The 25,798-nt window shown below is 39.4% G+C and overlaps 1 protein-coding gene across 9 annotated transcripts in view; it reads right to left on the reverse strand.

The window, feature by feature from the left end:
• The window catches only part of NHSL1 (NHS like 1), a 140,245-nt gene that overhangs the window by 33,385 nt on the left and 81,062 nt on the right, over positions 1–25,798 (reverse strand). For 8 of the 9 annotated variants that reach the window (XM_033143880.1, XM_033143878.1, XM_033143883.1 and 5 more), the window contains one exon: positions 9,446–9,598. In XM_033143880.1, coding sequence (XP_032999771.1) covers positions 9,446–9,598 — 153 coding nt within the window. Of the gene's footprint in view, positions 1–9,445; positions 9,599–14,006; positions 14,318–25,798 lie in introns of those variants that run through there. The other variant, XM_033143884.1, reaches the window with a different exon arrangement.

Consider the following 25,798-nt stretch of genomic DNA (forward strand, 5'->3'; position numbering starts at 1 on the left):
CTTTCTAGTATTTACAACTGAAAAGAGACACCTTCAAGTCAGTGCCATGTTGGATAAGTCTCAGAAGTCAAGAAGGACATGCAATTGCCAAAGGCTGTGACCTGCCTTGCTTTTTTCCATGATTAGCAAAAATAGACCATTGGATACTGTACAGGAGTTACTGCAGGGTATGGTTTAACCTTGGGCGGGGGGGACGACTTATATACAGTTTTTACTTAACAGAGAATTAACATCCTTGATTACAGTCCTCTTTGTGGTGCAGCGAAAAAACCACTAGCACATTTGCAAAGCTAAGCAGGGTCTGGTATGATTTCAATTGGTTGGGGAGGGGGTGCATGTTGCATTGCAGGGAGTTGGACTAGATTACCCTTGGGGTCCCTTCTACAATTCTATGATCCTATACAGTGCTTTAAAAATAGAAATATTCAATACTTCTGGAACCGCCCCATGGGGATGTTTCCACAGTATCTGCCTTTAATTGTATTAATTGACAGAATTACTAATGGAATCAGATCAATGTTTCAGTTGATCCTGTATTCTATTTCTGACATTTGGGCAGATTCAGTTCCTTCAAGAATTTTATATGTGTAAAGGCTGCATATATGTCTATGGTATGAATATTTCATTTATACATTGTCCTTCATATAAAACCAAGCAGTTTACTATTTTATTTCTCTGAAAACCACAAATCACATTTCTTCCCCTTTATCTCAATAAAGAAACAATTTCACCAGAATTCCAGACTGGTGTAAGTCCAGAACTAAAAAGCCAGCTGGCACTTAGTAATTTCTGCTGGCACACTGATAAGCAAAGCAGATGGATCTGTACGGAACTGATTCCGAGTGGCCGGGTGGGGGGAGGGGGCAGCATCCAGACTGAAAAAGAAAAAGAAAAAGGTAGAACAACATATAGGAGCTGTCATTGTTCTGGCAGATGTCCTGAAGTAGGTAAAGAATGAAAACCTATTGGCAAGCATTTATATGCCTGAAATGATCAGCTTCGCTAAATTCAAGTTTACTTCTTGGCCTAACTGTTCATGAGACTCAGGAGAAAGAAATTAGAAGCAGAGGCTATCTTTCATACAGCACTCATTCTAGCGCAGGATCTCAGTGGAATTTCAAAGCTTGTTTTGCTCACATTGCTAACAAGACCCGGGGGCCCTACATGAAATAAATTTGCAAATGCTAATTCAGACCATCTTTCAGGTAGGAAGAAGCAAATTCTGGCTCTTGCCCAACCTTCAAATATCACCTAGCCTATTTCACAGGGACATATTCTAGAAAACTCACTTCACACCTTATTTCATGTTCCAAGATGCCCACCAAAAGACGAAGGTCTCACATATTGCCTGAAGGAGGAGAGAAAAAGTGCACATATGCAGTTGTACAACTGATGTGACACTGTTTACCTTGACATCTGACTTAGACTGGAATTATCCAACCTGCCTCTCTTGACTTTAAACCTAGCGAGAGCCAGCAGCTGAGGGTATAGTGGTAGTGAGGAAAGAACAATTAAATTGTAGCAGAACATAAATGCACATGCTGGTAGTCTTCAGGACCTTCATAAGCTCTCATCTGTCAAAGTCTACACCTATCAGTACTCTGCTAAAATATATTTAAATTCTTCTGTGTTTTATCATCTGAATTGATATGACCTGTGGGCAGTTTGTGTTCTGTTCCTAATGGGACTGTTGTTGCATAGAATCTGCCTAGCTACAAGCATCTCGACCACATTGTATCCTACTGATCCATATGGCAGGTTGGAAATTAATTATGACATTTGAAAGTGGCATTTAGAATCTATCAAGAATGCATACTATGGAAGAATAGACCAGCTGGCAACACAACTAGTTTCTGCATCTATCTGTATCATAACAGGACTTTAAAACATAACTCTCACTTAGATCCTGATGTAGGTTCTATTTTTGTCTCACGGTCTAAATAAGGCGAGCATCAGCCATTGAGCCACACAAGAAGACATTTGACTTGGAACAGGACCCATTTCTGCAGATAAAACCCCCTTATATCATCTGCAAAAAGGAGTTATCACAAGGACTGTTCCATGTCAAGCTTAGTTTTAAAAAGATGCTAAAGAGAAACACCACAGCAGCTTTTGGACTGCTGCTGAAAAACAGCCAGCATGGACTATAAAGCAGGTTCATGAACTTTATCAATAATACAGTTCAGTGTAGTTTTGGAAATGGAAACCCTTTTACTTTTTTTACTGAGTCAGGAATTCCAACAGATATACTGCCAGAGCAGATTAACTGAAATATGTTTGGTTTAACTGAATTTAGCTGATTTTGCCAATTTTGTGCGTGTGTGTGCATGTGTGCGCATGTGTGCACCTAAGAGGTTTACACAAAAACAATAAAAATGCAACAACATTTAATAAAATTTACCAAAAAAACCCACCCTAAATAAAAATGAAACAAGTGTTACAAATAAAACAGAGGAGCACACAAACAAAACAATTAGAGTCAAGAGTTCAGGAAAGCTTGAGTAGGCAAGTAGGTTTTAAGAGATGCTTATTCTTCTTCCATCATTACACTCCCAAAGGAAACAGGAAATTGGTTTTCCACAGAACAGTTTACATGCAAATGGCATAACTCAACTATATACAGCAGTTCTGCAAACTAACTGACTTTGGTGTACATGTGACAACCAAGCATGCAGCAAGGACTCTGCCATATGGCTAAGAAGAAATTCACCTTTTTGGTTATCAGAGTTCCTGCTGCTTCCAAAATAGCTCTTTGTACCAATATCACAATCTTTCAGATGTAACAACTCTTCATCTCTGTTCAAACATAGAGCCCCTGCCATGCTTAGCACAGAGTGCTGTCCATTTGAGACCAAAATTGTCAAGCATTATTCAATAGATTCCAATGAAAGCTACAGCTTACACACTGGCCATCTTTTAGCCCCAAATGTATTCACGTGAAGAGAAAGTGGCAGCCAATGGCAGATTCCTTTTTCAAATCACATCACACAGAAAGACACCCCTCTAGAATTATCTGCAACAGAATTGTTAGGTTGGTCCTGCTCAGAACAATTTATTTAAGAAGGATATTGACAATCCAAAACATGATGATCAAGGGTCTAGAAACCAAACCTTATGAGGAAAGGTTGAGAGAGTTGGGTATGTTTAGCCTGGAAAAGAGGAGATTGAGAGGAGATATGATGGCCATCTTCTATCTAACTATCTAAAGGGCTGTCACATGGAAGATGGAGCAAGTTTGTCTTCTCCTGTTCCAGAGGGTAGGACCTGAACCAACAGATTCAAGTTACAAGAAAAGAAATTCTGACTAAATATCAGAAAGAGCTTTCTGACAATAAGAGCTAGCAGCAGAACAGAATCCCTCGGAAGGTGGTGGACTCTCCTTCATTGGATATTTTTAAGTAGAGGTTGGATGGTCATCTGTCATGGATGCTTTAGTTGAGATCTTTGCATAGCAGGATGCAATCATAGAAGCACAGATGACCCTCAAGATCCCTTCCAACTCTACAGTTATGTTATTCTACGAAATGACGCAGACAGAAACCCATAAATAGTTTTGTTGGTATTTTCTTTTTAAAAATCTATTTCGGTTAACAGCAAAAGGGTCAGGCAAAGGATGGAGAGGCCCTTCTTTTCTGTCTTTCAGCTTGCAAAATGTAGAGATAAGCAGGCATGACTGAAGCAATCGCGATTTATCATCCACAAGTGTACTAAGATTACATCCCCATAGAAATCCAAATTAGCCCAAGACAAATGGAGATAATCACATTGAGCACTCCCCAGTGACAGCCTGTTAACAAATATCATTTGTAATGCCTGTTTCAGCTTCATGCCACTGGAAAGCCTGCTGGATTCCCTGAGTCATGCTAATAGCATCTTTTCAACCACTTTCCTTGAATTTTCTCCTTGAGAGAATGGTGAGAGAATAAGATAAAGGATGTGCTTAAATATGATAATGTATTATACTTTCAACTTGGATTTCCAAGGTGTTCCTTCTCTTCTCTAATCTTTGGATTTTTAAATTTATTTTAAGCATTCAAGCAGCTTGTCTACGACGCTGAACAAGGGATGAAAAATCACACAGCAGCTGTGTTGTTGAAACAAAACAAATGTGCGCACATTTAAACCAACACATTCTAAATATTCTTTGTTTAAAAAGGAACAGTAGACAAGAGCTAGAAATGCACTGCATACAAGACTAAACAAAACCGTGCCATTTCTCCTGACAGAAGTAAGAGGTAGCAGCTGCTAACACTAGCAGCTCATCCCATTCTACCAGTAGGGTCCAACATCTTACTGAGGTTTTCCTCAAAGATCATTTCAGACCACAGTAGCTCTTTTCATGTATAACTAGTTTGTACAATACTGCTCTGCTTACTTGAGACTCAGCCATTCTCTCCAAGCATGTACTTTTGTGAGCAACTATTATCATGTGAGGTGAGAGAATACAGAGCCCAGACGTTTCCACTTAGGAAATTTTTCCATACTATAATTATGCACAAGCAGAAGACTGTGAACAAGCAGAGGTTACAGCAAAGCAAACCTGGAGACACCATGAACTGGGAGGTTATCTCCTATACACAACAGTTTACAGCTAGTCCTAGATGGAGTGGCACTCCATCTTAAAGACCAGTCCCACTCTCTTGAACGCCGGCATGAGGGCCAGAACACATTTTCTCAGCTTTGTCTGGTACATTAACGGCAGTCTTTTCTGAAGAAACCTCCATGTGGCTCTATGTGGGGCTGCCTTTGAAGATGGCTTTGAAACTTCATCTGGTTCAAAATGCACCTGACAGGGGCATGCCATTTGGACCATGTAACACCATTATTATACCAGTTGCACCAATTGACAGTGCCCTTTTGAGTCCAATTCAAAATGCTAATTTTATAAACTAAACAATTTTGGAAGGGCCATCTGTATCCATATTATCTGGTTCACAAGTTAATTTTAGCAACAAAGGCCAACTTAGGGCAGTGCGTTTGCCAGGAATGACACAGGAGGCCTTTTCTATGGTAGCCCCATGGCTCTAGAACTCATTAACAAAAGGTTACCACGCTCCACTCCTTTCAAAAGGCCTTGAAGACACACCTGCCTCAAGCAATCCATGTATAATACCAGGAAGGTTAAGAATACTTTTAACTGTTGTGCTACGAAATTATGTCATATCTCTAGCTGGACAATGTTTTTTAAAAAATATTGGTGTCTGTTGCCAGCTTTCTAACTCTGCACTGTGCTTGCATAGGTTGCAATGTGGATCTTGTATTGAATTTACATTATGTTAATCACCTTGGATTAATTGTTCCCAGGCAGCTTATAAATATTATAATATAAATATAAAGCCCACACAGAAGCCATAACCAGTGCTGGTCAATGAGATGCAAGAGTCAAACATCAGCCACACATTTGAAAAACAAAACAAAACAAAACAAAAACAAAAAAAAACAAAAAGCTGATCTTACTGCTACCTTGAGTTCCCACTGAGTACGCTTTGTTTTTTGGGGGGGGAGGGGAACACCCTCTTACTTCTCAGCGTAGCTCACTGCCTGTCAATGCTGAATCTACCTGTTTTAAAAAGCAAAAATCTACCTTTTAAAAAATACTGATTTAGAAGTGCACTAATCTTCTGTGTCTTGGTGCCGGTCCAGGGTTCGAAACTCCCATTGTTCTAGGCACATTTTGTGACAGGGAATTTCATTAGTGCAAGCAGTTTCTGAGTTCTGGGCGCAGTATTGCATCTAAGATTTCAGATTTAAACTGCAGAGTGGAAGGAAAGCAGGACCTTTTTCTGCCTCCCAATTTCCAGCTACTCTCTGAAGACTGGAGAAGAATATTAGGGAGGTGGGCAGGGGCAGGACTGGACCATGTGAAAAATGAGCAGAATATTTTAGCTTCAGCTTTCTTGTTATAAAAAACGTGCCTACACATTCCATTATTACGCCCATAACCTCGGTTTAAGGTGCCATTTTGCTCCTAGCTTTCAAATCTCAGTTTCTAACACTGTGCAGGTCACAACTATTGAATCTAGTTAACTTTCTTTCTTACATAGTTTCACAGCCAGCAGAATGCTTTTGGACTAAATGCACAACTATATTTCAATAGATTCAATTTCTCAGCATAGAACCAGCAACTATTATGTATAAAATATATTCTTTTAAGATTTTCTTTGCATAGGACTCCTCACAATTCTTCAGAAGAGCATTTGAAAGACAGACATTTTCCAAAGCAAAGTGCATATGAACTGTGAATGGCTTCAAATAGTTAAAAACCGTAAAGAATAAATGGATATAGCTACCAGTGCTAGCAAACAGTCTTGATTTTATTTTCTCCCTTGGAAACAGGCAGCCTAGCTTAACCATGCTGTCTCTTGCCTATCTTTTATTTCATTATTCTGAATTGATATAAATTTCACATCTCAGCATCAATATAAATCCAGGGTTAAAACTGTTACTCATATTAAATGGTTCCCTTTTGCTTAACAGGCCATTTATTGAACATATGATTAATACATAAAACAAGTAATCTTCTCAGCAGAAATTAACCACCAGCGAGGGATGACCCATATTTCTCATCAGCATATCGATCCAATTAATCATAGGAAAAACAAAAGCCTGAACAATAACATGTTATTCTCTGTATAAGATTAGGGAAACATGTAGGAAGGTCTGCTGATTTATCTTTTAATTTGTTTATTTTACATGCTAACCAGATGTCTTCTGGGATTTAATTCAAACACTTAAAGCATTGCTTCCTAAGCTATGTCTGGAACCAGGACAGTATAGAAACACATCTCCAACCTTAGTCTGCAAAACCAATGCACCAATAAGCTGGGATAACTAATGAATCATCACAGATACTGGGGACCTGCAGCAACAAAATCAATGGTATATATGAATGCACTGATGATGGAGAATCAATATTTACTGAAAACAAAAGAGCCTGCAAATTTTACATATATAGGTCTGAAACCGACCTCTTGGGTGCATTTTTATTAAATAGGAAAATGCAGCAAGGTTAAAATTAAAACCTTATGCAAGCAGGAGCAAGCATAAAAGCTAGCTATTATCTTGTATTTTACATTGTTTCTATGGATATTGATTAGCCATCTTGCCTGAAAGGGAAGCTGTCATTGGCAACCTCTCCCCCAATATGTGGCCCTATTGAACATACCTCCATGTCACCCAAAAATGTCTGATTTAAAAGAAAAAAACCCAAATCAGGTTAAATGCAATCATACTTTTAGCATTTTTTTGTTCCTGAGTATGTGGCATGCAAGCTGAATTGGTTCACTCTAGATTAAAGTCCAGGGACTGCACAGCCCAACACTCATGACTTGCTTTGGTGTAGCTAGATATAACTGGAGCAAAATTCTATGGAGAATGAACTATGAGTTCTAATATTTTCATCATTAGTTTCTTTCCATAACCTTGGTGCTCTGTGGCCTCAGTGATATGTTCTCAATGTACTTCCAACCAATTTACATCTCCTGAAGCTGTGGGACTCTTCAGACTGTGTTGAAACTCTTATCCTCCGATTCTGACAGCACGTTTTTCTAAATCATGTCAGTACAAATAGAATAGAATAGAATTTTATTTACGGCCATAGGCCCATACAAATAAAAAACACATAGAAAACAGTTTGTGCAAGTGGGAACAACAGCTGCTAAAACCCCACAGTAACAATAAAATACAATAAAATAGAATGGCAAACTAAGCCTTAGCTAGCTTGTAGTGCTCCTTGGCGTCGCTTTTGGGAAAGGACAGCGACCAGTACAAAGAGATTTATATTACAGATAATATAGATCTATGCCAAAACAATCTGCCAGGGAGTGGCTCTACTTCAATTATTGAAGCAGACTGAACATCTCTCTTACTATTAAACATTTCCTTTACAGCCTGTGCCTCTACACCTTCCTACAGTGTTTTATGAGAACAAATGAGAACAAGAGTAACAGTAACAAGAGAGAATTAAATTTACTGTAATGTTTGTGTATGTTTTTGTTCACAGGCTACAATCCACTGAGTCTTATGCTGCCTAGATACACACCTAGACAAGTATATATTTTTCCACACCAAGCCTCATTTCCCACAACACTAATTCTGCTAACATGTTATTTTATCTTCTTAGCTACTGATTGGCAAACTTAGAAAAATAATAGCTAATTGTGTGTGGTAAAAAGTAAACTTTGTGTAAAGTTTGAACAAAATGGAGGCTACAATCCATTGTATACTTACGCAGAAACAAAATAGGAAATTCTTTCCAGTAGCACCTTAGAGACCAACTGAGTTTGTTCTTGGTATGAGCTTTCGTGTGCATGCACACTTCTTCAGATACACTGAAACAGAAGTCAGTTGGAAACAAACTCAGTTGGTCTCTAAGGTGCTACTGGAAAGAATTTCCTATTTTGTTTCGACTATGGCAGACCAACACGGCTACCCACCTGTAACTGGAACTACTTACGCAGAGTCAGCTCCACTGAATACAGTGGGATTTGCTTCCAAGTAAACATGCATAAGATTGCATTGTAAATTTCCCTGGATTACAGTTGTAACTGCCTGGCTTTTTCCTGCTGAATTCTCAGTTTTGAATCACAGTAGCTTTCATAAGAGCTCAACAATCTTTTGTTTCCTTTTACCTCACACAATATTTTCACATATCAAGTTGCCAAGTATGTACTGTGTACCTTAAAATATAGGCACTGGTTCTTTTATATATGTATCAAATGCATTATTACAATTAAAAACAAATACAGGAACTAGTTCCTAAGCTAATGCAATTGTTACTGATGGAAAGTTAAATATAGTTACAAACATATATATATTGTTACACTGCTGCTTTATTATGGTGTGGCTATCTTCTCTGCCAATTTTTGGATTAACCTATCTTGAGTTATTTTTACTAATATATTTCACTCTTGAGAAGGACAGAAGAAGCAGTATGCACTCTGAAAAATATATATTTACTGACTTAATATATTTGTTCAGCACTCTAGACCTGAACTCTAAAATCAGAATATTCCAATGTCAAATGTTTAAACTGCTTTGTTTGATTCCACATGTTCCATATATCAGAGATTGCCCTGAAACTTGTAATCAGCAGGATGGGTTCAATCTCATTTCTAATATGGCTCTTCAGATTTTCTTTTCTAGCCTCGTCTTCAGCTACAGTTGGAACTTGTGATGATATTATTGTGTCTGGCTGAAACCAACTAGAGCTGCATGTTGCATAAATAAGTTTTATGGAGACCACTTTTTTTACAGAAGGAAGAGTATAATCATCTGAAAACACTGGTGTGATATTTTCTTCCCTCTTTGACTTGTTTAGTTCCTTGATAAAAATACAAGAGGTCACAGGGATGCGAAAGCAGGCAGACGCAAGCAGACACATAGTTTTACTGTTATGGAAAAAAATCTGTAATGATACGGTGTATTATTATTGTCAACTTCCTACCTCTTAGTACCGACTTCAGGTTCAGCTTGGCTTGGCGGTGCAGATCCTCTACACAGGGTGGCCTTGAGGTGGGTAGAAACACATTCTCTTGTTGATGCCAGGGTGCAGTGTAATGGACTGTCCATCTGCTCTCTTCATCTAGATTGGAGACAGCTGTAAATAAGAGAGAGTCAAATTAAAGGAATGCTGCTATTAACCTGAAGTTATGTTCTACAACAGGAGTGGGGGCAAATTTTGCTCTGTCGAATCAGATATCAGCCCCCTCCCCATGGCCTATGTTTAGCAGATGGGTAGGATAACACAACTGTCAATCATCTAATGTCATAATGATGAGAGGTGATTGACAGGTGAGCTCTCCTACCCCACCTGTTAAAGGTTGTCCGTTGTTGGGGGGGGAGAATAAGTGACTTCAAAGCACCACAGCAAACAATGCTGCTCATCAACAGGCTTTGATTCCTCGTTCAGCTATGGGCAGAAACTTTAGCGCTTTGATTCCTTGTTCAGCTATGGGCAGAAACTTTAGCGCTTTATTTTTCTGCAGAAAATTTTACATTACATAAGTTCATTAGTAACAATGAATGGGTGTCAACTGCAGATTCATTATTAGGCAGTTTCCAAGTTTTTAGCTTTGTTTCTCATATACAAGAAAAATAAACATGAAAATTAAGATCACTCTCTGAAGCATCAGGAAAAAATGATGGTGCAACCTACTCTAATTTGCACGTTAAAGTTTTCCAGAAACAATTCCATTTCTAATTTTCTCTGAAAGCTTGTATCACTGGATAAAAGACATTGGACCATACTGAAAGCTCAGCAAAATACAAAGATCTCAGCATGACACATAGTAGGACTTCCAATGCTGAATGCATGGGAGGGAGGGTCACATGGGAGACAGTGGTCCTTCAGATATCCTGGTCCCAATCCATTTAGATGAGAACCAGAACTCTGAACTGTACCCAGAAACAAACTAGAAGCCAGTGCAGATGGAAGAGAAGTGGAATGAAATGATCTGTAAAGTAATAAATCAGTATTGGCTTTGCTTTTTTCACCCAATTGAAGTTTCTGAATAATTTTCAAAGCCCATTTAGACTTTGTTAACAGTAGCCACAACAGCAGATAGAATTTTAATAGCTAAAAACTGGAAGACAGAAGAATTACCAACGATTGAAGAATGGCAGATGAAAATGATGGAGCTTGCTGAGATGACCGGGAAACTTTGTGGCCAGAGGGACGACGCAGTGGAAGAAGATTGGAAGAAATTTAAATTGTATTTAAAAAATTATTGTATGATTGAGAATTAGATATAACGAGGAAGGAAAGCTAGACTGTAGACGTAGAGTAAGGTTAAGTGTTTAAGACGGATGAGTATAAGTTAAGAAAAATAGTTAAGATTTAATATTTGTTGTTGTTCAGTCGTTCAGTCGTGTCCGACTCTTCGTAACCCCATGGACCAGAGCACGCCAAGCACCCCTATCCTCTACTGCCTCCCGCAGTTTGGCCAAACTCATACCAGTCGCAAGATTGAATATTTAGGTAAGTTTTATAGTAAATATGATTTGATAAGATGTTTAGAAATTACTAAAGATGATAGGCAAGGAACGTGGGAAGAGGAGATAGGAGGAAGTCTATTACAATGTGAGGAACAAATATTAGGTATAAGATATGTTTGTTTTTGTTGGTTCTAAATGTGTATGTGTGTATTTTTTTATGTGTTAAAAATTTTCAATAAACATAATTTTAAAAAAAGACTTTGTTAACAGTAATCCAATTTGGATGGCAACAGCATAGTGATGACACCTAGTTCAGGGCAGCCCAATTTTTCATACCAAGTAGGCCACAAGAGTACTTCAACAGGGAACCCATGGACCATACACTGCCTTGTATCATGGGGGTGGGGCAGGCCAAAATTTGATGCTCATTTCCACTCATCGCACTGCCTTCCCAAAGCAAGTTAAAAGGTACCAGGCTCCGAGAAGGAGGCGCGTGGCTCCCCTGCCCACCAGTGGAGAACCGCCAGTGGCAGCTTCTGGCGCGATCTTGCCCACACCTCATAATATCTTGCTGTGCAGTGCCACATGACCCAAGTAAGGGATGCTTTAGTGGAAGCAGGGTAGGGTTGCACTTTCCCATTTCACCTCAGGTGGCTAAATGCAAAACATCACCCCAGATAGGTTTTGTTTCTTATCTGTATAATGGGTTGTTACTTGTGGCCTGCTTATACAAAAAAGGTGTATAGTGGGTAACTGTATGATAAAGGTATGAGGAAAGACTTAGAAGAGAAATGAAAAGGATGCTGCTAATACTGTAATTTAAGGAGAGGGGTGCAGTGTGGTACTCAAAATATCCCAGTCAATTAATTTAAATAAGTCTCCCACTTAGTTGTAATACCACCCGCAATTTCTAAATCTAAATGCAGTAAGTAACCTGGGTTGCATTCCTAATGTTGCATGATTACAGTAGTACCTTGTGTTGCGTTTGCTGTGGGTTGTGAACGGTGCGGGTTATGAACACGGCAACCCCGGAAGTATTTACTTCTGGGTTTTCCCACGCGCACATGCGCAGAAGCGCTCCGTGCAGTCTGCGCATGCGCAGAAACGCGCTATCGCCGCTTGGGTTGTAGAGTTTTCGGGGTGCAAACGGCACCCCGGAACGGATCGTGTCCGCAACCTGAGGTACCACTGTATATTTATATAGCAAACTGCAAAAACAGAACAGTGGTATTTTTGCTTCCTTCAGATGACATTTTGGTTTCTGGTGGAAGTTCTTCCTTTCTACCCTCATATTGTCCCATACCACCTAACAGAAATACCTGGAAATACTTGTGCCAATTTAAAGCACACTTATGCTTACAGCACCATGGTCAATTTTTAGTAGAATTTTTTCCTTTTTCTGTGGTGGCCATAAAGAAAAGTGATAAGTGTGTCTAGGAGGGGAGATCTGTATTATCCCCCAGGCAGTATTTGGCCTTCAGCCCACATGATGTTCTCTTTGCTCTTAGCTCTCCCAAGCAAAAAGCTTACATGTGTGCTTCCACGCCCCCACCCCAAGCACTTGTTAAGTTTATGTGAACTTACCCAAGACCAGTCACTACCTCACTGCCCTGCCTGATTTCTCATTGCCTCTTAGTTGCTCATTACTGAGACCATATCCCTTTATTGCCCTGAATTAAGAGATTTTTCAACTTTATTATTTGCCTTGTTAAAACAGAACTACCTCTGCAAAGTCCAAACTGCTCAAAAAAACCAGCAATGCCCTCAACATTTAGATTTCAGGTAAGGGGGACTTAACCACATATAGGATGACTCAAGATGAGAGGCACTTGAAAGACTGAGCCAATGTCTCCTGCTATTGCACACAATGGTCACAGAACATGCTCCTACACATTATGAGTTCTGTATGCTAAAGAAGTAGGTATACAGGCAAATACAAAAACATTTTATAATGCAAACAACCAACAACATTGCATTTTGCCACAGTAAGCCAACTGTATGTACCAGTTCTTATCTATTATTTATGCCTGCTATATACATGCTATATCTAAGTGCAGGTTCCTCCCTTTATAACTGAGGTTCCAGGCCAGCACTTTCATAAGAGCATGAACATGACATTGTTGCCCTTGGAGCTCATCAAGCACATCCTCCGCAGGATGCGCTTGAGGAACTCTTATGGGCACCTACATTCATTACACTGAAAATGATCAAGAACATTTCATGCGGCAAGGTAGATAATGCTGACATGATACAGGACTGTCTTTGCTGTCCTTCCTAATCAGAGGTCAAAGTCTAAAGATAATGAACAGAAAATGCAATCGTTCTCAGCCTTCCAGAAAAATTAAAGCTGTATTAAACTACTGCCAGGGATAAAACAACTTACAGGGAAGGTGACAGGTGCTACATGCAGAATTATATTGACACACACACACACACACACACACACACACACCAATTAAGTACCTAGGACTCTAGGCTCTTAACCCCAAATTTTGTTTTGAGCAAGAGGAAGAATATCATTGTTACAGAAAATATGCATGCACACTCTTAGCAACTTAAAGAAAGATCAGTTTGCTATTCAAAACTGTTCCAATAATCATTCTGGGTGTTTGTAGAAAAAATGTTTTGTTACAAGTTTGCACCAGTGCAATAAAGCAAAGGATCCAGACAGAGATTTCTGCCTGTAGCTTGCTCTGAATGTCCACAATAGTTGGTGGAGCTGAGGGCTCAACAAGATTTTAGCAGGATAAACATTACAGCCCACAAATCTACTACCTGCATCAAGTTACCTAAACAAAAGCTTTAAGCTCTGCAATGATTTTATTGCATGAAAGGGGCCCCTACTTTTCTCAGGAAGACCAAAGAAAATTAGCAGACTCGGGATTCAAAAGTTTACAACAACAAAAAGGGCAGGTGCTCAGCAGTTCCCTTTAAAGAAACTGCTTCTACACCCTCCAAAGTATGGCAAAGTAAAAATTCAATAAATTAAAGCACATTACTTAAAATTAGTGCAACATGATTTAGCTTTTCTGCAAAAGATCTAAACAGAATTAAAAGCCACATTTACTTACTCTTTTTCTTGAAAAAATTGATTAACGATTTGAGCTTTGTATTGATAAACACCACCATTTCAGAAAAGCCTGCTGTGTTCCTGCAGTTTGGATCCCATAGAAAGCAAGGGTACGATGCAAGAAACTAATTTCCAGAGCTTCCCCAACAGTCCTTGCAACCCTTACAAACTTTTTGCCTCCTGCTTCCACCCCTCCCCTCTTTTGTTTCTTCTTTAACAGCAAGCTCAGAGTTGCAAGGAACGTCCTACCGATTAGAAACCATTAACAGTCCTTGAACCTGAAAGCTTCCTTCTGAAACATAATGCGGGTGTCTGCAACAGCCAGTTACAACATAGAGGGCGCACGGGGGGGGGGGGGTAGAGCCAATCTTTGTTCATGTTTGCATGGAAGCAAGATGGAGATTTCTGCTTCAGCATTCATTCATTCATGCATGCATGTCTCCCTCTCTGTCCCCTCCCCCTAGCAAATAATCAACAGTTTCCCCCTCCCATTCCTACCACACCAGGTTGTACTCCACAAAGAAAGATGAGTAATCTTAAGTGATTTCCCTTGCCATTATTCTCAAAGGATCTTCAAAATCCTCCACAGGACACAATATGAAGTGGATGCTTTCATGGCCATGCTTTGTATACCCCTCTCTGATGAATATACAGAATTTAACTTGCCTGGGACAGTGAGACTTTAAACTATTGCTTTCCAAACCTGCTCCCCTCTTTCCCAACATTTATGCTCAGCAAGCTCTTAACGACTGCATTTTAATTGTTCCCAACATGCGGGGGGGGGGGGTTCCTTCACATCACCTTGCTTTCGAGTCATACATCTCCCCCACCACCACCATCAACTACAAATTTGGTGGCAAAGAAGGGTTACACACACCATCTTTCTTTCTTTCTTTCTCTTTCTTTCACTAGCATGCTTTGTTAAAGCTAACTTAAAGGAAGCTACAAAAAAGTACTTTAATTACTAAGCCTATATGGCTTAACACATTACCATGACATGTAAGTAAAAAAAAAAAATCTCTTTCACGGGCTAGGCAAAGAGCCTTTGTAATGAAAACATCTATCTCCTTCCATTAGAAATGATTTGGAGAGGAAAAATGCTAACTACAGCATCAATGTGCTCAGCAGGGCATGCCTACAACAGAATGCTGGGGCTCAAGAAGTCAGTCCGCCCTTTCAAAGGAAGGCTAAGCAATGTCTTGGCTTGATATTGAAAGGAATTCTCACTTCCCCAAAGAAACCCCAACAGCAGGGGCCTGCCTGCCCCGTCTTTTCCAAAGGAGGCCACATAGGTTCAGATCTATGGAGTAGCACATGCAGAAGGAGGTGTTCTTGGGAAACATTCCCAGCCTCAGTGGATTTTGCAAAAATCACTAATACACAGAACAAAAAATAAGTGCATAAACTTTTTCTATAAGAGGACATCTAGGAGAAATAAAAATAGTTCTGTTTGACAATGTTGTGTGTTCTGAAGGGTCTGAAAATTGAATGCAGTTTTGGCATTTAATGTCACAAACTACTTTTAGCATAAATTAATGGGAAGTTAGCTTCAGGAAGTGCACTCCTCAAAATCTACTGACTACCAAATAGCATAAAAATGCTAAGGCTGCAGTTATATACTACCGGTAACTGAAAAGAATCAATGGGGACCTCCATCTGAGTAGACATGTATAGGATTGCGACATAAAATTTCAAACCCAAGATCATTTGCACACATTTATTTGATTGCCTAAAAAGGATGACATCTGGTTTAGCATCATTGTAGAAGTCAAACAATGTAAAAGCACACAGATTCATTGGCCCGTCGCTAATCTATGCAGCACAAAAAATGGGAACTTCATGCAGGTCTGTACTGTACCTTAAATAAATGTAACATTCCATTAACTCAAAGACACGTATCAAAACATACAAAACAAATAGGATTATAATATTGTTAAACAGTAAATAATGGGTTTTAGTCTCAAACTTTGACAATCCACAAAATTATCAGTCAAAATAATGATAAAAAACATATATATAAAAACAGCTGTATTTGTCTTTCCTCATTTATACGGAAGATTACCATCTAATCTTTGGCATGCAACTCCCTCTATACTGGAGGAATACCGGTACTTCATGAATAGTTTTCTCTACGCTGGTTTCAGAAGTACTATCATGAAGCAAGAAGACTAATATCTGCATTAAATGAGGTTGAATTGCCTGTGTGCCTAGTTTGCTAAATCACAGGTAGAAGATTAAGAAGCTAAAATCAGAAGTGGTACACTTAAGCCACATTGTTCTAACAATGTACTCTGAAGGAATGGACTTAGACCAGAGTTCAAATCCTTGACTTCTTAGCTGTGGGAACACACTTGTTGAGTTGGGGGGCAATTCACCTCTGTGTGCAATTTTCATTATCAACAGGCATAATAGCAACCTTTCTTACATGCTACTTTGGAAAATGAATGCAGTAAGGCCACAAAGTATATATTTTTTACAATATTTGCTAGAGAGAAAAGTATGTGACCCAGCACTAGATCGGATTATGTGCATAGCTGAGCAAATGGTCAGGAGGAAGAAGATCCTCTTGTCCTCAACTCTCTATCCTGCTATCAAGAAAACAGCAACCCAGTAACATAAATAATTCCAAGATGGTGCTGTGGGGGAGAAACCTTTGGAAAGTGGCCAAAAGTTTTGGGGAATGTGAATGAAACACACTGAATCTTTGAAGATATGATCACCATAATACTCTCCTATCAGTAAAATTAACCATTTGAGATGAGATGTTAAAACAGACTGTTTCTATTCAGCTGTACAGATGTTGTCATTACCAAAACTTATTTCAGCTGTTAATTACAAATGCAATGCTGCTAGTTTTAAAGATCTGTACACGTTACATAGAACTGCCTCACATTTCAGGACAGGCATAAGTGGTCAGTTTTATGTGGTGTGCCTGCAGCATGCATTCCACCCATCCCCCCAGCCCATTGTATTGCCCTCTTTGCATATATGTTTCCAGTTGACCTGGTCCATGACAATCAGAATCACATAAAAGGATTTTAGCCATGAAACAACTGGAAACATCCTTCCGCCCTCTTCAAATTAAGCTATAAAGACTCCTTAGGAATCATTCTTGCACTATGTAAAGTATTTGAACTTTTATACTATCTATTGCTGCTGTTCGAAACATGATTCTGAATATGGTTTTAAAAAGTAACACGAATGACATTTTAGAATGCAATTTTGCAGGAAGAGTTCAAGGGTGAATACATTAACTGAATGTTCCAGAGCAATCTATTCATCACTAATCAACCAGTCTGGCCCCAGTGATTCTAAAATTAAATTCTATTAACGTAACTGCTGGATTCAACCTTATCCTGTTCTAAATTTCATGGAAGGTTGTTCCAAGGTTTAGTCAATGCTTTATCAAAATATAAACATACTATAATACATACTATGAAGTCAAGAAAGTTGTGTAACTGGCCAATCCCAAAACACCAGTGGTGGAAATCTCAGAGAATATTCACTCCCAAATCCATTGGGGGGAGGGGGGAATAAGGAGGTGTGTTCAAATATTAGAAGTCTAAAAGAAAAAGTCCTCCCCACGCCAAAAAAAGAAGACACTGATAACAGACAGACATCTGTGCTTTTTCAGTGTGTCTGGCAAATGGAAAAACAGATCTACAAATTAAGGCTGAGAGCCAGTGTAGTGAAGTGTAGGAAGGTCACATGAGTGAAATCAGCACTCAACCATGAGGTCTGCTAGGTGACCTTGGGCCAGTCACTATTTCGCAGACTAACCTACCTCACATGTTTCTGACGAAGATACAATCAGAACTATTTGCAGCACCATGACCTCCTAAATAAAAAATATCACATGTACACTTATCTCAGAGTCAGACTCACTGAACTTACTGGGGCTTTCAATTTTGCTATATATTTAAAAGATTTTAAGCTGCGTTTACATAAAAATGATTAGGTCTTTGAAAGGCTCTTTACAAAGCAAAAGCATTTGCTAGGTTGAGAAAGAAGCCATATGCGGGACTAAAAACAGACACATTTCACTTGACATAGGTGCATTTATGTCCATAGATTCCCTAAACACATGGAATGATACAGCAAAAGAAAACCCCTTCTCACATGCGGGAGGTTGCCAACTTTTAGTACTTTCAAGAGCTCTCTTTCAAAGTCTTTAGAAATTACACTTCCTTCCATTAGTTCTGTGGCAAGAACCTTAAAAAAGGGTACAAAAAAGTCATCGAGCGCTGCACACTTATGCTCAGATTCAATTAACTCAATCAACCTGCTTTGCTGGGATATTGCCATCAAATGGTTCTTCTACAAGAAGGAATGATAAATAATTTATAAATTATGAGGCATTCTTCTCCCCTTTCAAACCAGCCAGGCTCAGCCACCCCCTGGCATTTTCCTTGAGAACAAAAGTGACTTCCCACCACAAAGACAGTCCCGAGAGGCAATGAATTCAGCTGCCCTCCCATCTTGAACTCAGCTCACTCACAATGGTCTCTTTCAACTCTGCAATCTCAGCCTTCCTGAATCTTGATACTTCTCTGGTTACTAAGAAGTGATAATTAAACTAAGGATCCAGAAAGGAATAAGAAAAAAGTCCTATTTTACCCTTAACAGCTGTAAAAGAAAGAAAAAGACCTGTGCACCACTTAATCCAAAGCAAGAAATATGCATAAAGTGGTGCTTTACAAAGATTATAAAGTAGGTAAAAAACATAATGGCAGCTCCCTCATTATCCATGCACACAGGAGACTAGAAGACTCCAGGAAGGAGATTGGGAACTGAGGAGCAGCAAGGATACAGTGAAGAAACAATGAAGCATTAAAAAAAAATAAAAAGGGGGAAAGGAGCTTATTATGACAATCTTGTTTAGACCACAACATAATAAACACCAGTATTGATTAGCTCTTTCCTCTGTTTTCTAATTCATTATATATCTACCATTAAGAGCTACCCCCACAAGCACCACCAGAACAAGAAACAGGATTTTGTGAAGTTCAGATGCTAATAAGGATCTCAGTTTTGTGTTTGACCAATCCAAGCCTTTGGGATAGGAAATGGAACAAACAAACAAACAAACCCTTGTCCCATCCACCACTGAGCCATGCAGAAAAAACAAATGTATTTTGGCTCAAATGTGGAAATAATTTAGATGTCATAAACTTTAAATCTGCACTACATTCAGTAAATGTTAGCTTACCAAACATACAGAGTATCTTGTATAAATTCCAAGCCTTTGTAGTAACTTTGTAAATTTCAGGACCAGTTCACATCACCAACAAATCAAATCTCCCTATCTAATTTGGAATCAGATTAATTTGAAGAATATCTGCTGGATGTTCAAATTAATCCAGTTTTAAATTGTGCCAAGTCTGAATCAGCACAGAGCTATCTCTGTTGTGAACCTGTGCCACCTGCCAAGAGCCTTTGTTTGCCATGACTGTCCTCTCTGAGATTCCTTCATTTTTCCCATACTTATCAGAGTGGCAGGGTTTGTATTCATAGTAGTCTTCAGGTTGTAACTGCTACTTGAAGCACAGCCCACAGTATCCAGGGTCACCCTACTGTTTGGGCAGGCCTTTGGAACTTTATTTTTTCTCACCACCCAGTTTATTAAAGTTTTTAATTAAGTTATTATTGTAGTTTTGTGCAACAAAATTGTCTTAGTTCCACAGTCAGCTGAAATCCAGATTAAAAACAGGTCAAGAAAGAAGGTTATCCAATAATGCCTGGAATTGTGCAGCAACCATATTCCCAATTTGTTTTCCTAAGAAGGAACCTAGGTTGAGACTGTCCACTGGGAAAAATGAAGAGTTCAATCACTGCCTCCTTAACTGCAGGATGGACATTTTCCTACTCATGATACCATTACTTGTGTCCCCCTGAATTTGGACACACATTCTCAATTGGCTTAATTAGTTAGAACACATGTTTGTGCTTACTCCCAATAGCAATGTCAGGATTCATAGAGCAAAACAACTGAAACTGGTCAAAGTAGCTGACCCAAAAGCCAATAGTATCTTTAGGCTGGATTGTGGTCACCTAGCAAGTCAGTTTTAGTAAGGGTTTTCTGTAGTGCTAAAAGTTCTTTTGCCTAGGGCAGAGTAGGGGAAACCTCCAGCACTCCAGTACAGCCAAACATCCTCCACAAATTTTAGGCCTTTTATTAGAACTTTTAGATTTTTTTCAGATTTTATGCTGACTTTGCTGCTCTTTCAGTTTCAGTAGCTACTTTTTATTTTAGAATATGTAAGCTGTTCTACAAGCCTTCAATCTAAAGATCAGGTTATCAAATTATGGTAATTAAAATTTCAAAATGTGAAAGGTTACACAAATGAATGTGGATTTTTATCTCATTGGATTCTGATCATGATAGAAGGGGATATAAATAATAAATCACCATTTTATAGTGCCCAGATTTAGTATGAATAACTGTTACAGGGTATTTGCATTTCAACTGAATGAAACAATTCCGTTTCCATGGCACAACCATGCACTCAATTAATATTCATGACTGTAAGTTTGCCATGATCTTGAGTACTGGATTAACTTAAAAAAGAAAACCCAACATATTTACAAAGTAAAACTATTGGAAATTCTGAGCTTTTATGCAAATGCTTCACACAAAAATCTTGCCAAGCAATGATGAGTGCCTTTTTACAAATAATATGAAGGACAAGTTAGCTAAAATACAGCAGGTGATAGCACATTGTGCATGCAAAATAGTTTCAGAGTGGTTCCGCTTTCATGTCAATAGGACAAATAACTGCATGAATCAGCAATTCTTAGAAAAGAATTTGGGTTTATATGTACTTTTCTCATACAAAAATAGATTTTAATTAAATGCTATTCAAAGTAGCCAATTAATTACTATGTCTAGTTTGAACAAAAAACATCTGAGTCAGCAGCACATGGAAAAGCCAGCTATGTTACTAAGAAATCTACTGTAAAGTCAAAGGGAGAAATGACCTTAGAAGAAGAAAATTTGATTACAGTATAAAGAAGTCAATAAAACAATCAATACAAATGAATTACTAACTCCCTTAGGTAAAATTAACCAGTAACAGCCCAGAATTGTGGGCTTCCTGTAACTGATGTGTGAAAAGCTGGTGCTCCTTTACCTTATTCACAGCATTAGTGTGAATAGCATTCTAAAGCACAAAGACATAAGTTTTCCAATTACAAAATGAACTCACTGGGTGAGCGCTATTGCAAGTTACTGTCTCCCTAACAGTATCCAGGAATTCTCCTGCTGCTATAATCAGAATCACAGGTCGAAAAAGCAGAGATGGTTAGATAGCTCCACCACTATCCATCACATACGGTATATCAGGCATAGGCAAACTTGCCTCCAGATGTTTTGGGACTACAACTCCCATCATCCATCCCTAGCTAACAGGACCACTGGTCAGGGATGGTGGGAACTGTAGTCTCAAAACATCTGGAGGGTCGAGTTTGCCTATGGCTGACATATATGCTGCCTTCCCATGTACTGAAGGGTATCAGGGCATGGGTGTACCCAGGGGGGGGGGGCAGCAGCCCCCCCGAAGCAAAAAAAATTAAATTTAAATGGTTATTGGCAGCATAAAAGGAAAACTGCCTCTTGGCCAAACTACGAGAGGCAGTGAAGGATAGGCGTGCCTGGCGTGCTCTGGTCCATGGGGTAACGAAGAGTCGGACACGACTGAACAACTGAACAACAACAAAAGGGGAAAAAAGCTCTCTTCCTGAAAAAAAGCTCAACGACTGGTCTTTCTCCCCCTCCCAAAATCTCAATAACAATTGAGCTCTTGCCCTCTTGCTGAGGCACAGTTGGCCACTGTGTGTGTGTGTGTGTGTGTGTGTGTGTGTGTTGCGCTGGCTGTTTCTCCCTCCCTCATGCCGACAAAGAGCTGGCGTGCCTATCAGAGACTGGATCCTAGCCTGCACCCTGCTTGGTCAAATGGGGATGCAGGCTGAGACTTGGGCAATGTCAGGGGGCGAATCCGAGGGCTGACCATGGTCTTAGCCTGGGTTCTCATCCTTCCTCGTCTGCCTGCTTTTTGTATCCACGCTACATCGTGCTGGCAAGAGAGGAACAGTTTCTGAATTTGCCAGGATTCATCATTGGAAGGGAGCTTGGGAAACTGAGTTCCCTTGCATGGTGAGTAGTTCCTTTGTGAGGACTGAGGATCCTGGGAAATTGAGTATTTCAGCCATTTGGGGCTTTCTGTTGAGGGGGGGAGTTTTTCTGTTTTTTGAAGCTGTTTTTGTTTTTTGAAGCTGTTTTTTATTTTTGAACCTGAACGACCATGGCTTGCCCCCCCCCCTAGTTTTGATCCTGGGTACGCCCCTGTATCAGGGAGCCTTCTGCATCTGTGGAGGTTTCCCAAACAGATTAAAACCCTGCTGAGAAACCAGCTCTATCAGATGCTTCCTTCAACTCTCATCTAGAACAGCCATACAATCAGGCTATAATGGAATGAAAGGCAGCAGTTCAAGGCCTCTCCATTGGACCAACGACTTCCGGCTCCTCTTCACCTTGAAGTCTTTTTATTCCAGCAGGTCATCATTACAAGAGCTTTGCAACTAAAAACTTACACCCAAATTGGTTCTTCTGTAATTCCTAACACAGCTTTTATGCTCATATATCTTCATTTTATCTCATTGCCATTAGCACAAACATGGTATTGCAGGGGCACTGAGCCACATATTTGATTCCTTTAGTAGTACAGTAAGCCTGCAATTTAAGTGAGGGCTACGTTCCAGGGATGACGCCTAAAGCCAAAATCATGTATAATCAAAAGAACATTGGGATAAATGGCGGATGAGATTGCTAAAGACTTCCCCCCTAGATACCCACCCACTTTCTGTCCCCTTTCCATTTTATTTTTAAAAAATTGCCAAGCACGTAAAGCTGAATGAGCATAAGTTAAATGCATGTAAGTTACAGGCTTACTCTATTACAACTGTAAAAACCTTGGAGCATCTACTTTCCTTATCTGTCCAATCAACAAATTCGTTGACTTGTACACAATTTTTACAGGCACTACAGTGATTACACAGGAAAACATTCTATAGAGACACTAAAAGTAGCTTTAAGCCTGGGGCACTTCAGTTGATGGGTTCCTGAAATCAATAACATTTTGAGCAAGTATAGCACTGAGTTCCAGACACATCCCAATTACTTTTAAGTAGAGATTTGTGTGTTTGGTAATCCCACCCAATCAATAAGCCCCCCATTTTTTTAAGCCATTGGGATTGCAATTTCTGAATACAAAGACCACTGCCCTGTCACTTCTATAATTTTAGATACCTCACAATTTTATCCTCAGTGATACTGCTTAACATGGAAGAAAAATATTTTGTATTAGAACACCCTCCACCCTTGACTGATCTCTTGATGCTTCTAGATAAATGCCTTTTTCCAGATAGGTCTGGGTTTGGGATGTTGAACATTAAGGTTGCCAGTTTTAGGATTACATAAGCAAACCCGCTTTGAGATTGTGGACATTCTTCAGCTACTTCTATACAGACAAAGAACAATGATTAGGCATGTGATCACCCATCTTTTCCTTGAATGTGAAGACCTGGAATTCTGTGTTGTGCACTGATTGACTAACAGCTCAAAAAGTACAGTATTTTAATCACGTTTGCAACATGTACCTCCTTTCCCTCAAATGCTAGGACACTGCTAAATTCAAAAAATTGTGAGGATCACCTTAATACTGCTTCACCCAAGCATATCAGAAACCCAAATATTTCACTGGCAGCATTTCAATGTTATATATTTGTCTGTTGTGAATAACTAAAATCTGTTTTATTAGCAACAAAATAATGAAATATTGCCATTGATCAGGGAAGAATAGAAAATTCTATGGATGCCTTGATTCACTCATGGTGCTTTGTAAAGACATTGTGCTGAAACAAAATGATTTTAAGAACTGTCAAAAGAAGCTAACATATGAATTAGGTATAACAGACATTTTTATTTCGTCAAAAAATCAAAACAGATGGTTGGGGGTGGGAGAAAAACATAATTAGATGCCTCCCAAAGCAGTAGATCCTTGGAATACCTGCAAGAAGGCAAAATGCTGCCATCTGCAGGAAACAGAAACAGTACTCTCCAGTTTATCTTTCTGTCTCTACTGACAAAGGTAAACAATATTATGTTCCCTTCACTAGAAGAATCTGTAACTCTGATGTGACTTACAGCACTGAAGTGATACTCATACTAGCCTAATTTTAGTTACAGCTACTTTTGGTGGAGAGAAAAGAATACCATACTATTAATTGCCATAGCTTTAGGAGCTGAAGCCAACTATCTCCTAATAACCATATTCTTACTCAGAATTCATTAAATGAAAACATAGTGTAATATTTCAGTAGTCATTTCGTTTAAAGAACACGTATTCAGAGGATGAACCCATCAAAATTATTTATTTTTATTTTTAAAGGAAGAGACCTGCTGCTCTGCTTTGTCTGGATCATAAGCTGCCTAGGTTAGGTGACAAACTTTTATAAGACCGAATTCCATTGTATGTTTACGTTCTTAACTGAATTGACCAAAATTCTCAACTTTAGTTTACTAGCCAAAATGAAACCAGAAAGGAGTCACCAACTATCCACTGACACCTTAAACACCAATTTTATTACAGGGTAAGATTTTGGGGATTCTTTAGATACACATGCTTGCTCATGAAGGCTTATGCCACTGCGGCATAGTGGTTAATGTGTTGGACAAGGGGAGACCAGGTTTCAAATCCCCACTCGGCCATGATGCCTGCTGGGTGACCTTGGGCTAGTCACTCACTCTCAGCCTTACCTACCTCACAGGGTTGTTGTGAGAATAAAATGGGGAAAGCGAGAACCATGTGTGCCACTTAGAGCCCCTGGGAGAAAAGATGGGATATAAATGTAATAAACAAATAAATAAATAAATAATAAAATTTGTTAGCCTTTAAGGTGCTTCAAGAGTTTTGTTTTTGCTGCAACACACAGAACCATTTTTGTGTGACAAAGGTTATCATAATAACATCCACCAGATTCAATATATGTATTTCATTGAGCATATCACTATGCTTGTAAGCAGACAATGGCTGCATTTGCACACAATACTATGCCAAACCATAGCTTAGTACAAACATCCAAATGTGTGTGGTGCTAGGCAGGATGTCTCTGTTACACTGCACTTCTACAAGAACAAAACTTGGCCACAGCTCATGCTTAATAAGGAGAGAGCTTAACCATGAGCCTGGGTTCTAATGAAATGCTAAGCTAGACTTTGGCTTAGCTGCCATGCCGTGCTGAGCTAAAAAGGACTAGGGAGAAGCAAAGTGGGTGTGAACTCTGTTCCAGGAGCCAGAATATTTGTGTGGTCCTAGGAAGTCATAGTTTGGCTTGCCATGCTGCAAGAACTAGGTACAAACAAACCTAGTTTCCTCCAAGGCTTGCATGCTACTTCCTTCTTGGTGGCCTGGAGGAATCTGTAAAGTTTTATTTGAACCTCTGGTCAACCATGGTTTGTAATATCATCTGGACTGACAAACTGTGGTTAACATGAACTAGTGTCAGTTTAAAACCAACCCTCTTCAAACCATGGTTTCTGAAGCTGTACTGTCTTCAGGAAGGATTCAACTAATAAGTCCTATCAGTGTAGCTCAACACAGGGACTTGAACTTGTGCAACAGTGCTTCCCCCTGCCCCTGCCTCCCAGCCCCAAAACTGGCTCCGGGGAACAAGAATCCGTGGAAACTCCTAGAATGGTGTGAGGGGGGGAGGAAAGGAGGACCATTCCATCTGGCA

Source organism: Lacerta agilis, chromosome 3, assembly GCF_009819535.1.
Source record: "Lacerta agilis isolate rLacAgi1 chromosome 3, rLacAgi1.pri, whole genome shotgun sequence".
Classification (NCBI taxonomy): Eukaryota; Metazoa; Chordata; class Lepidosauria; order Squamata; family Lacertidae; genus Lacerta; species Lacerta agilis.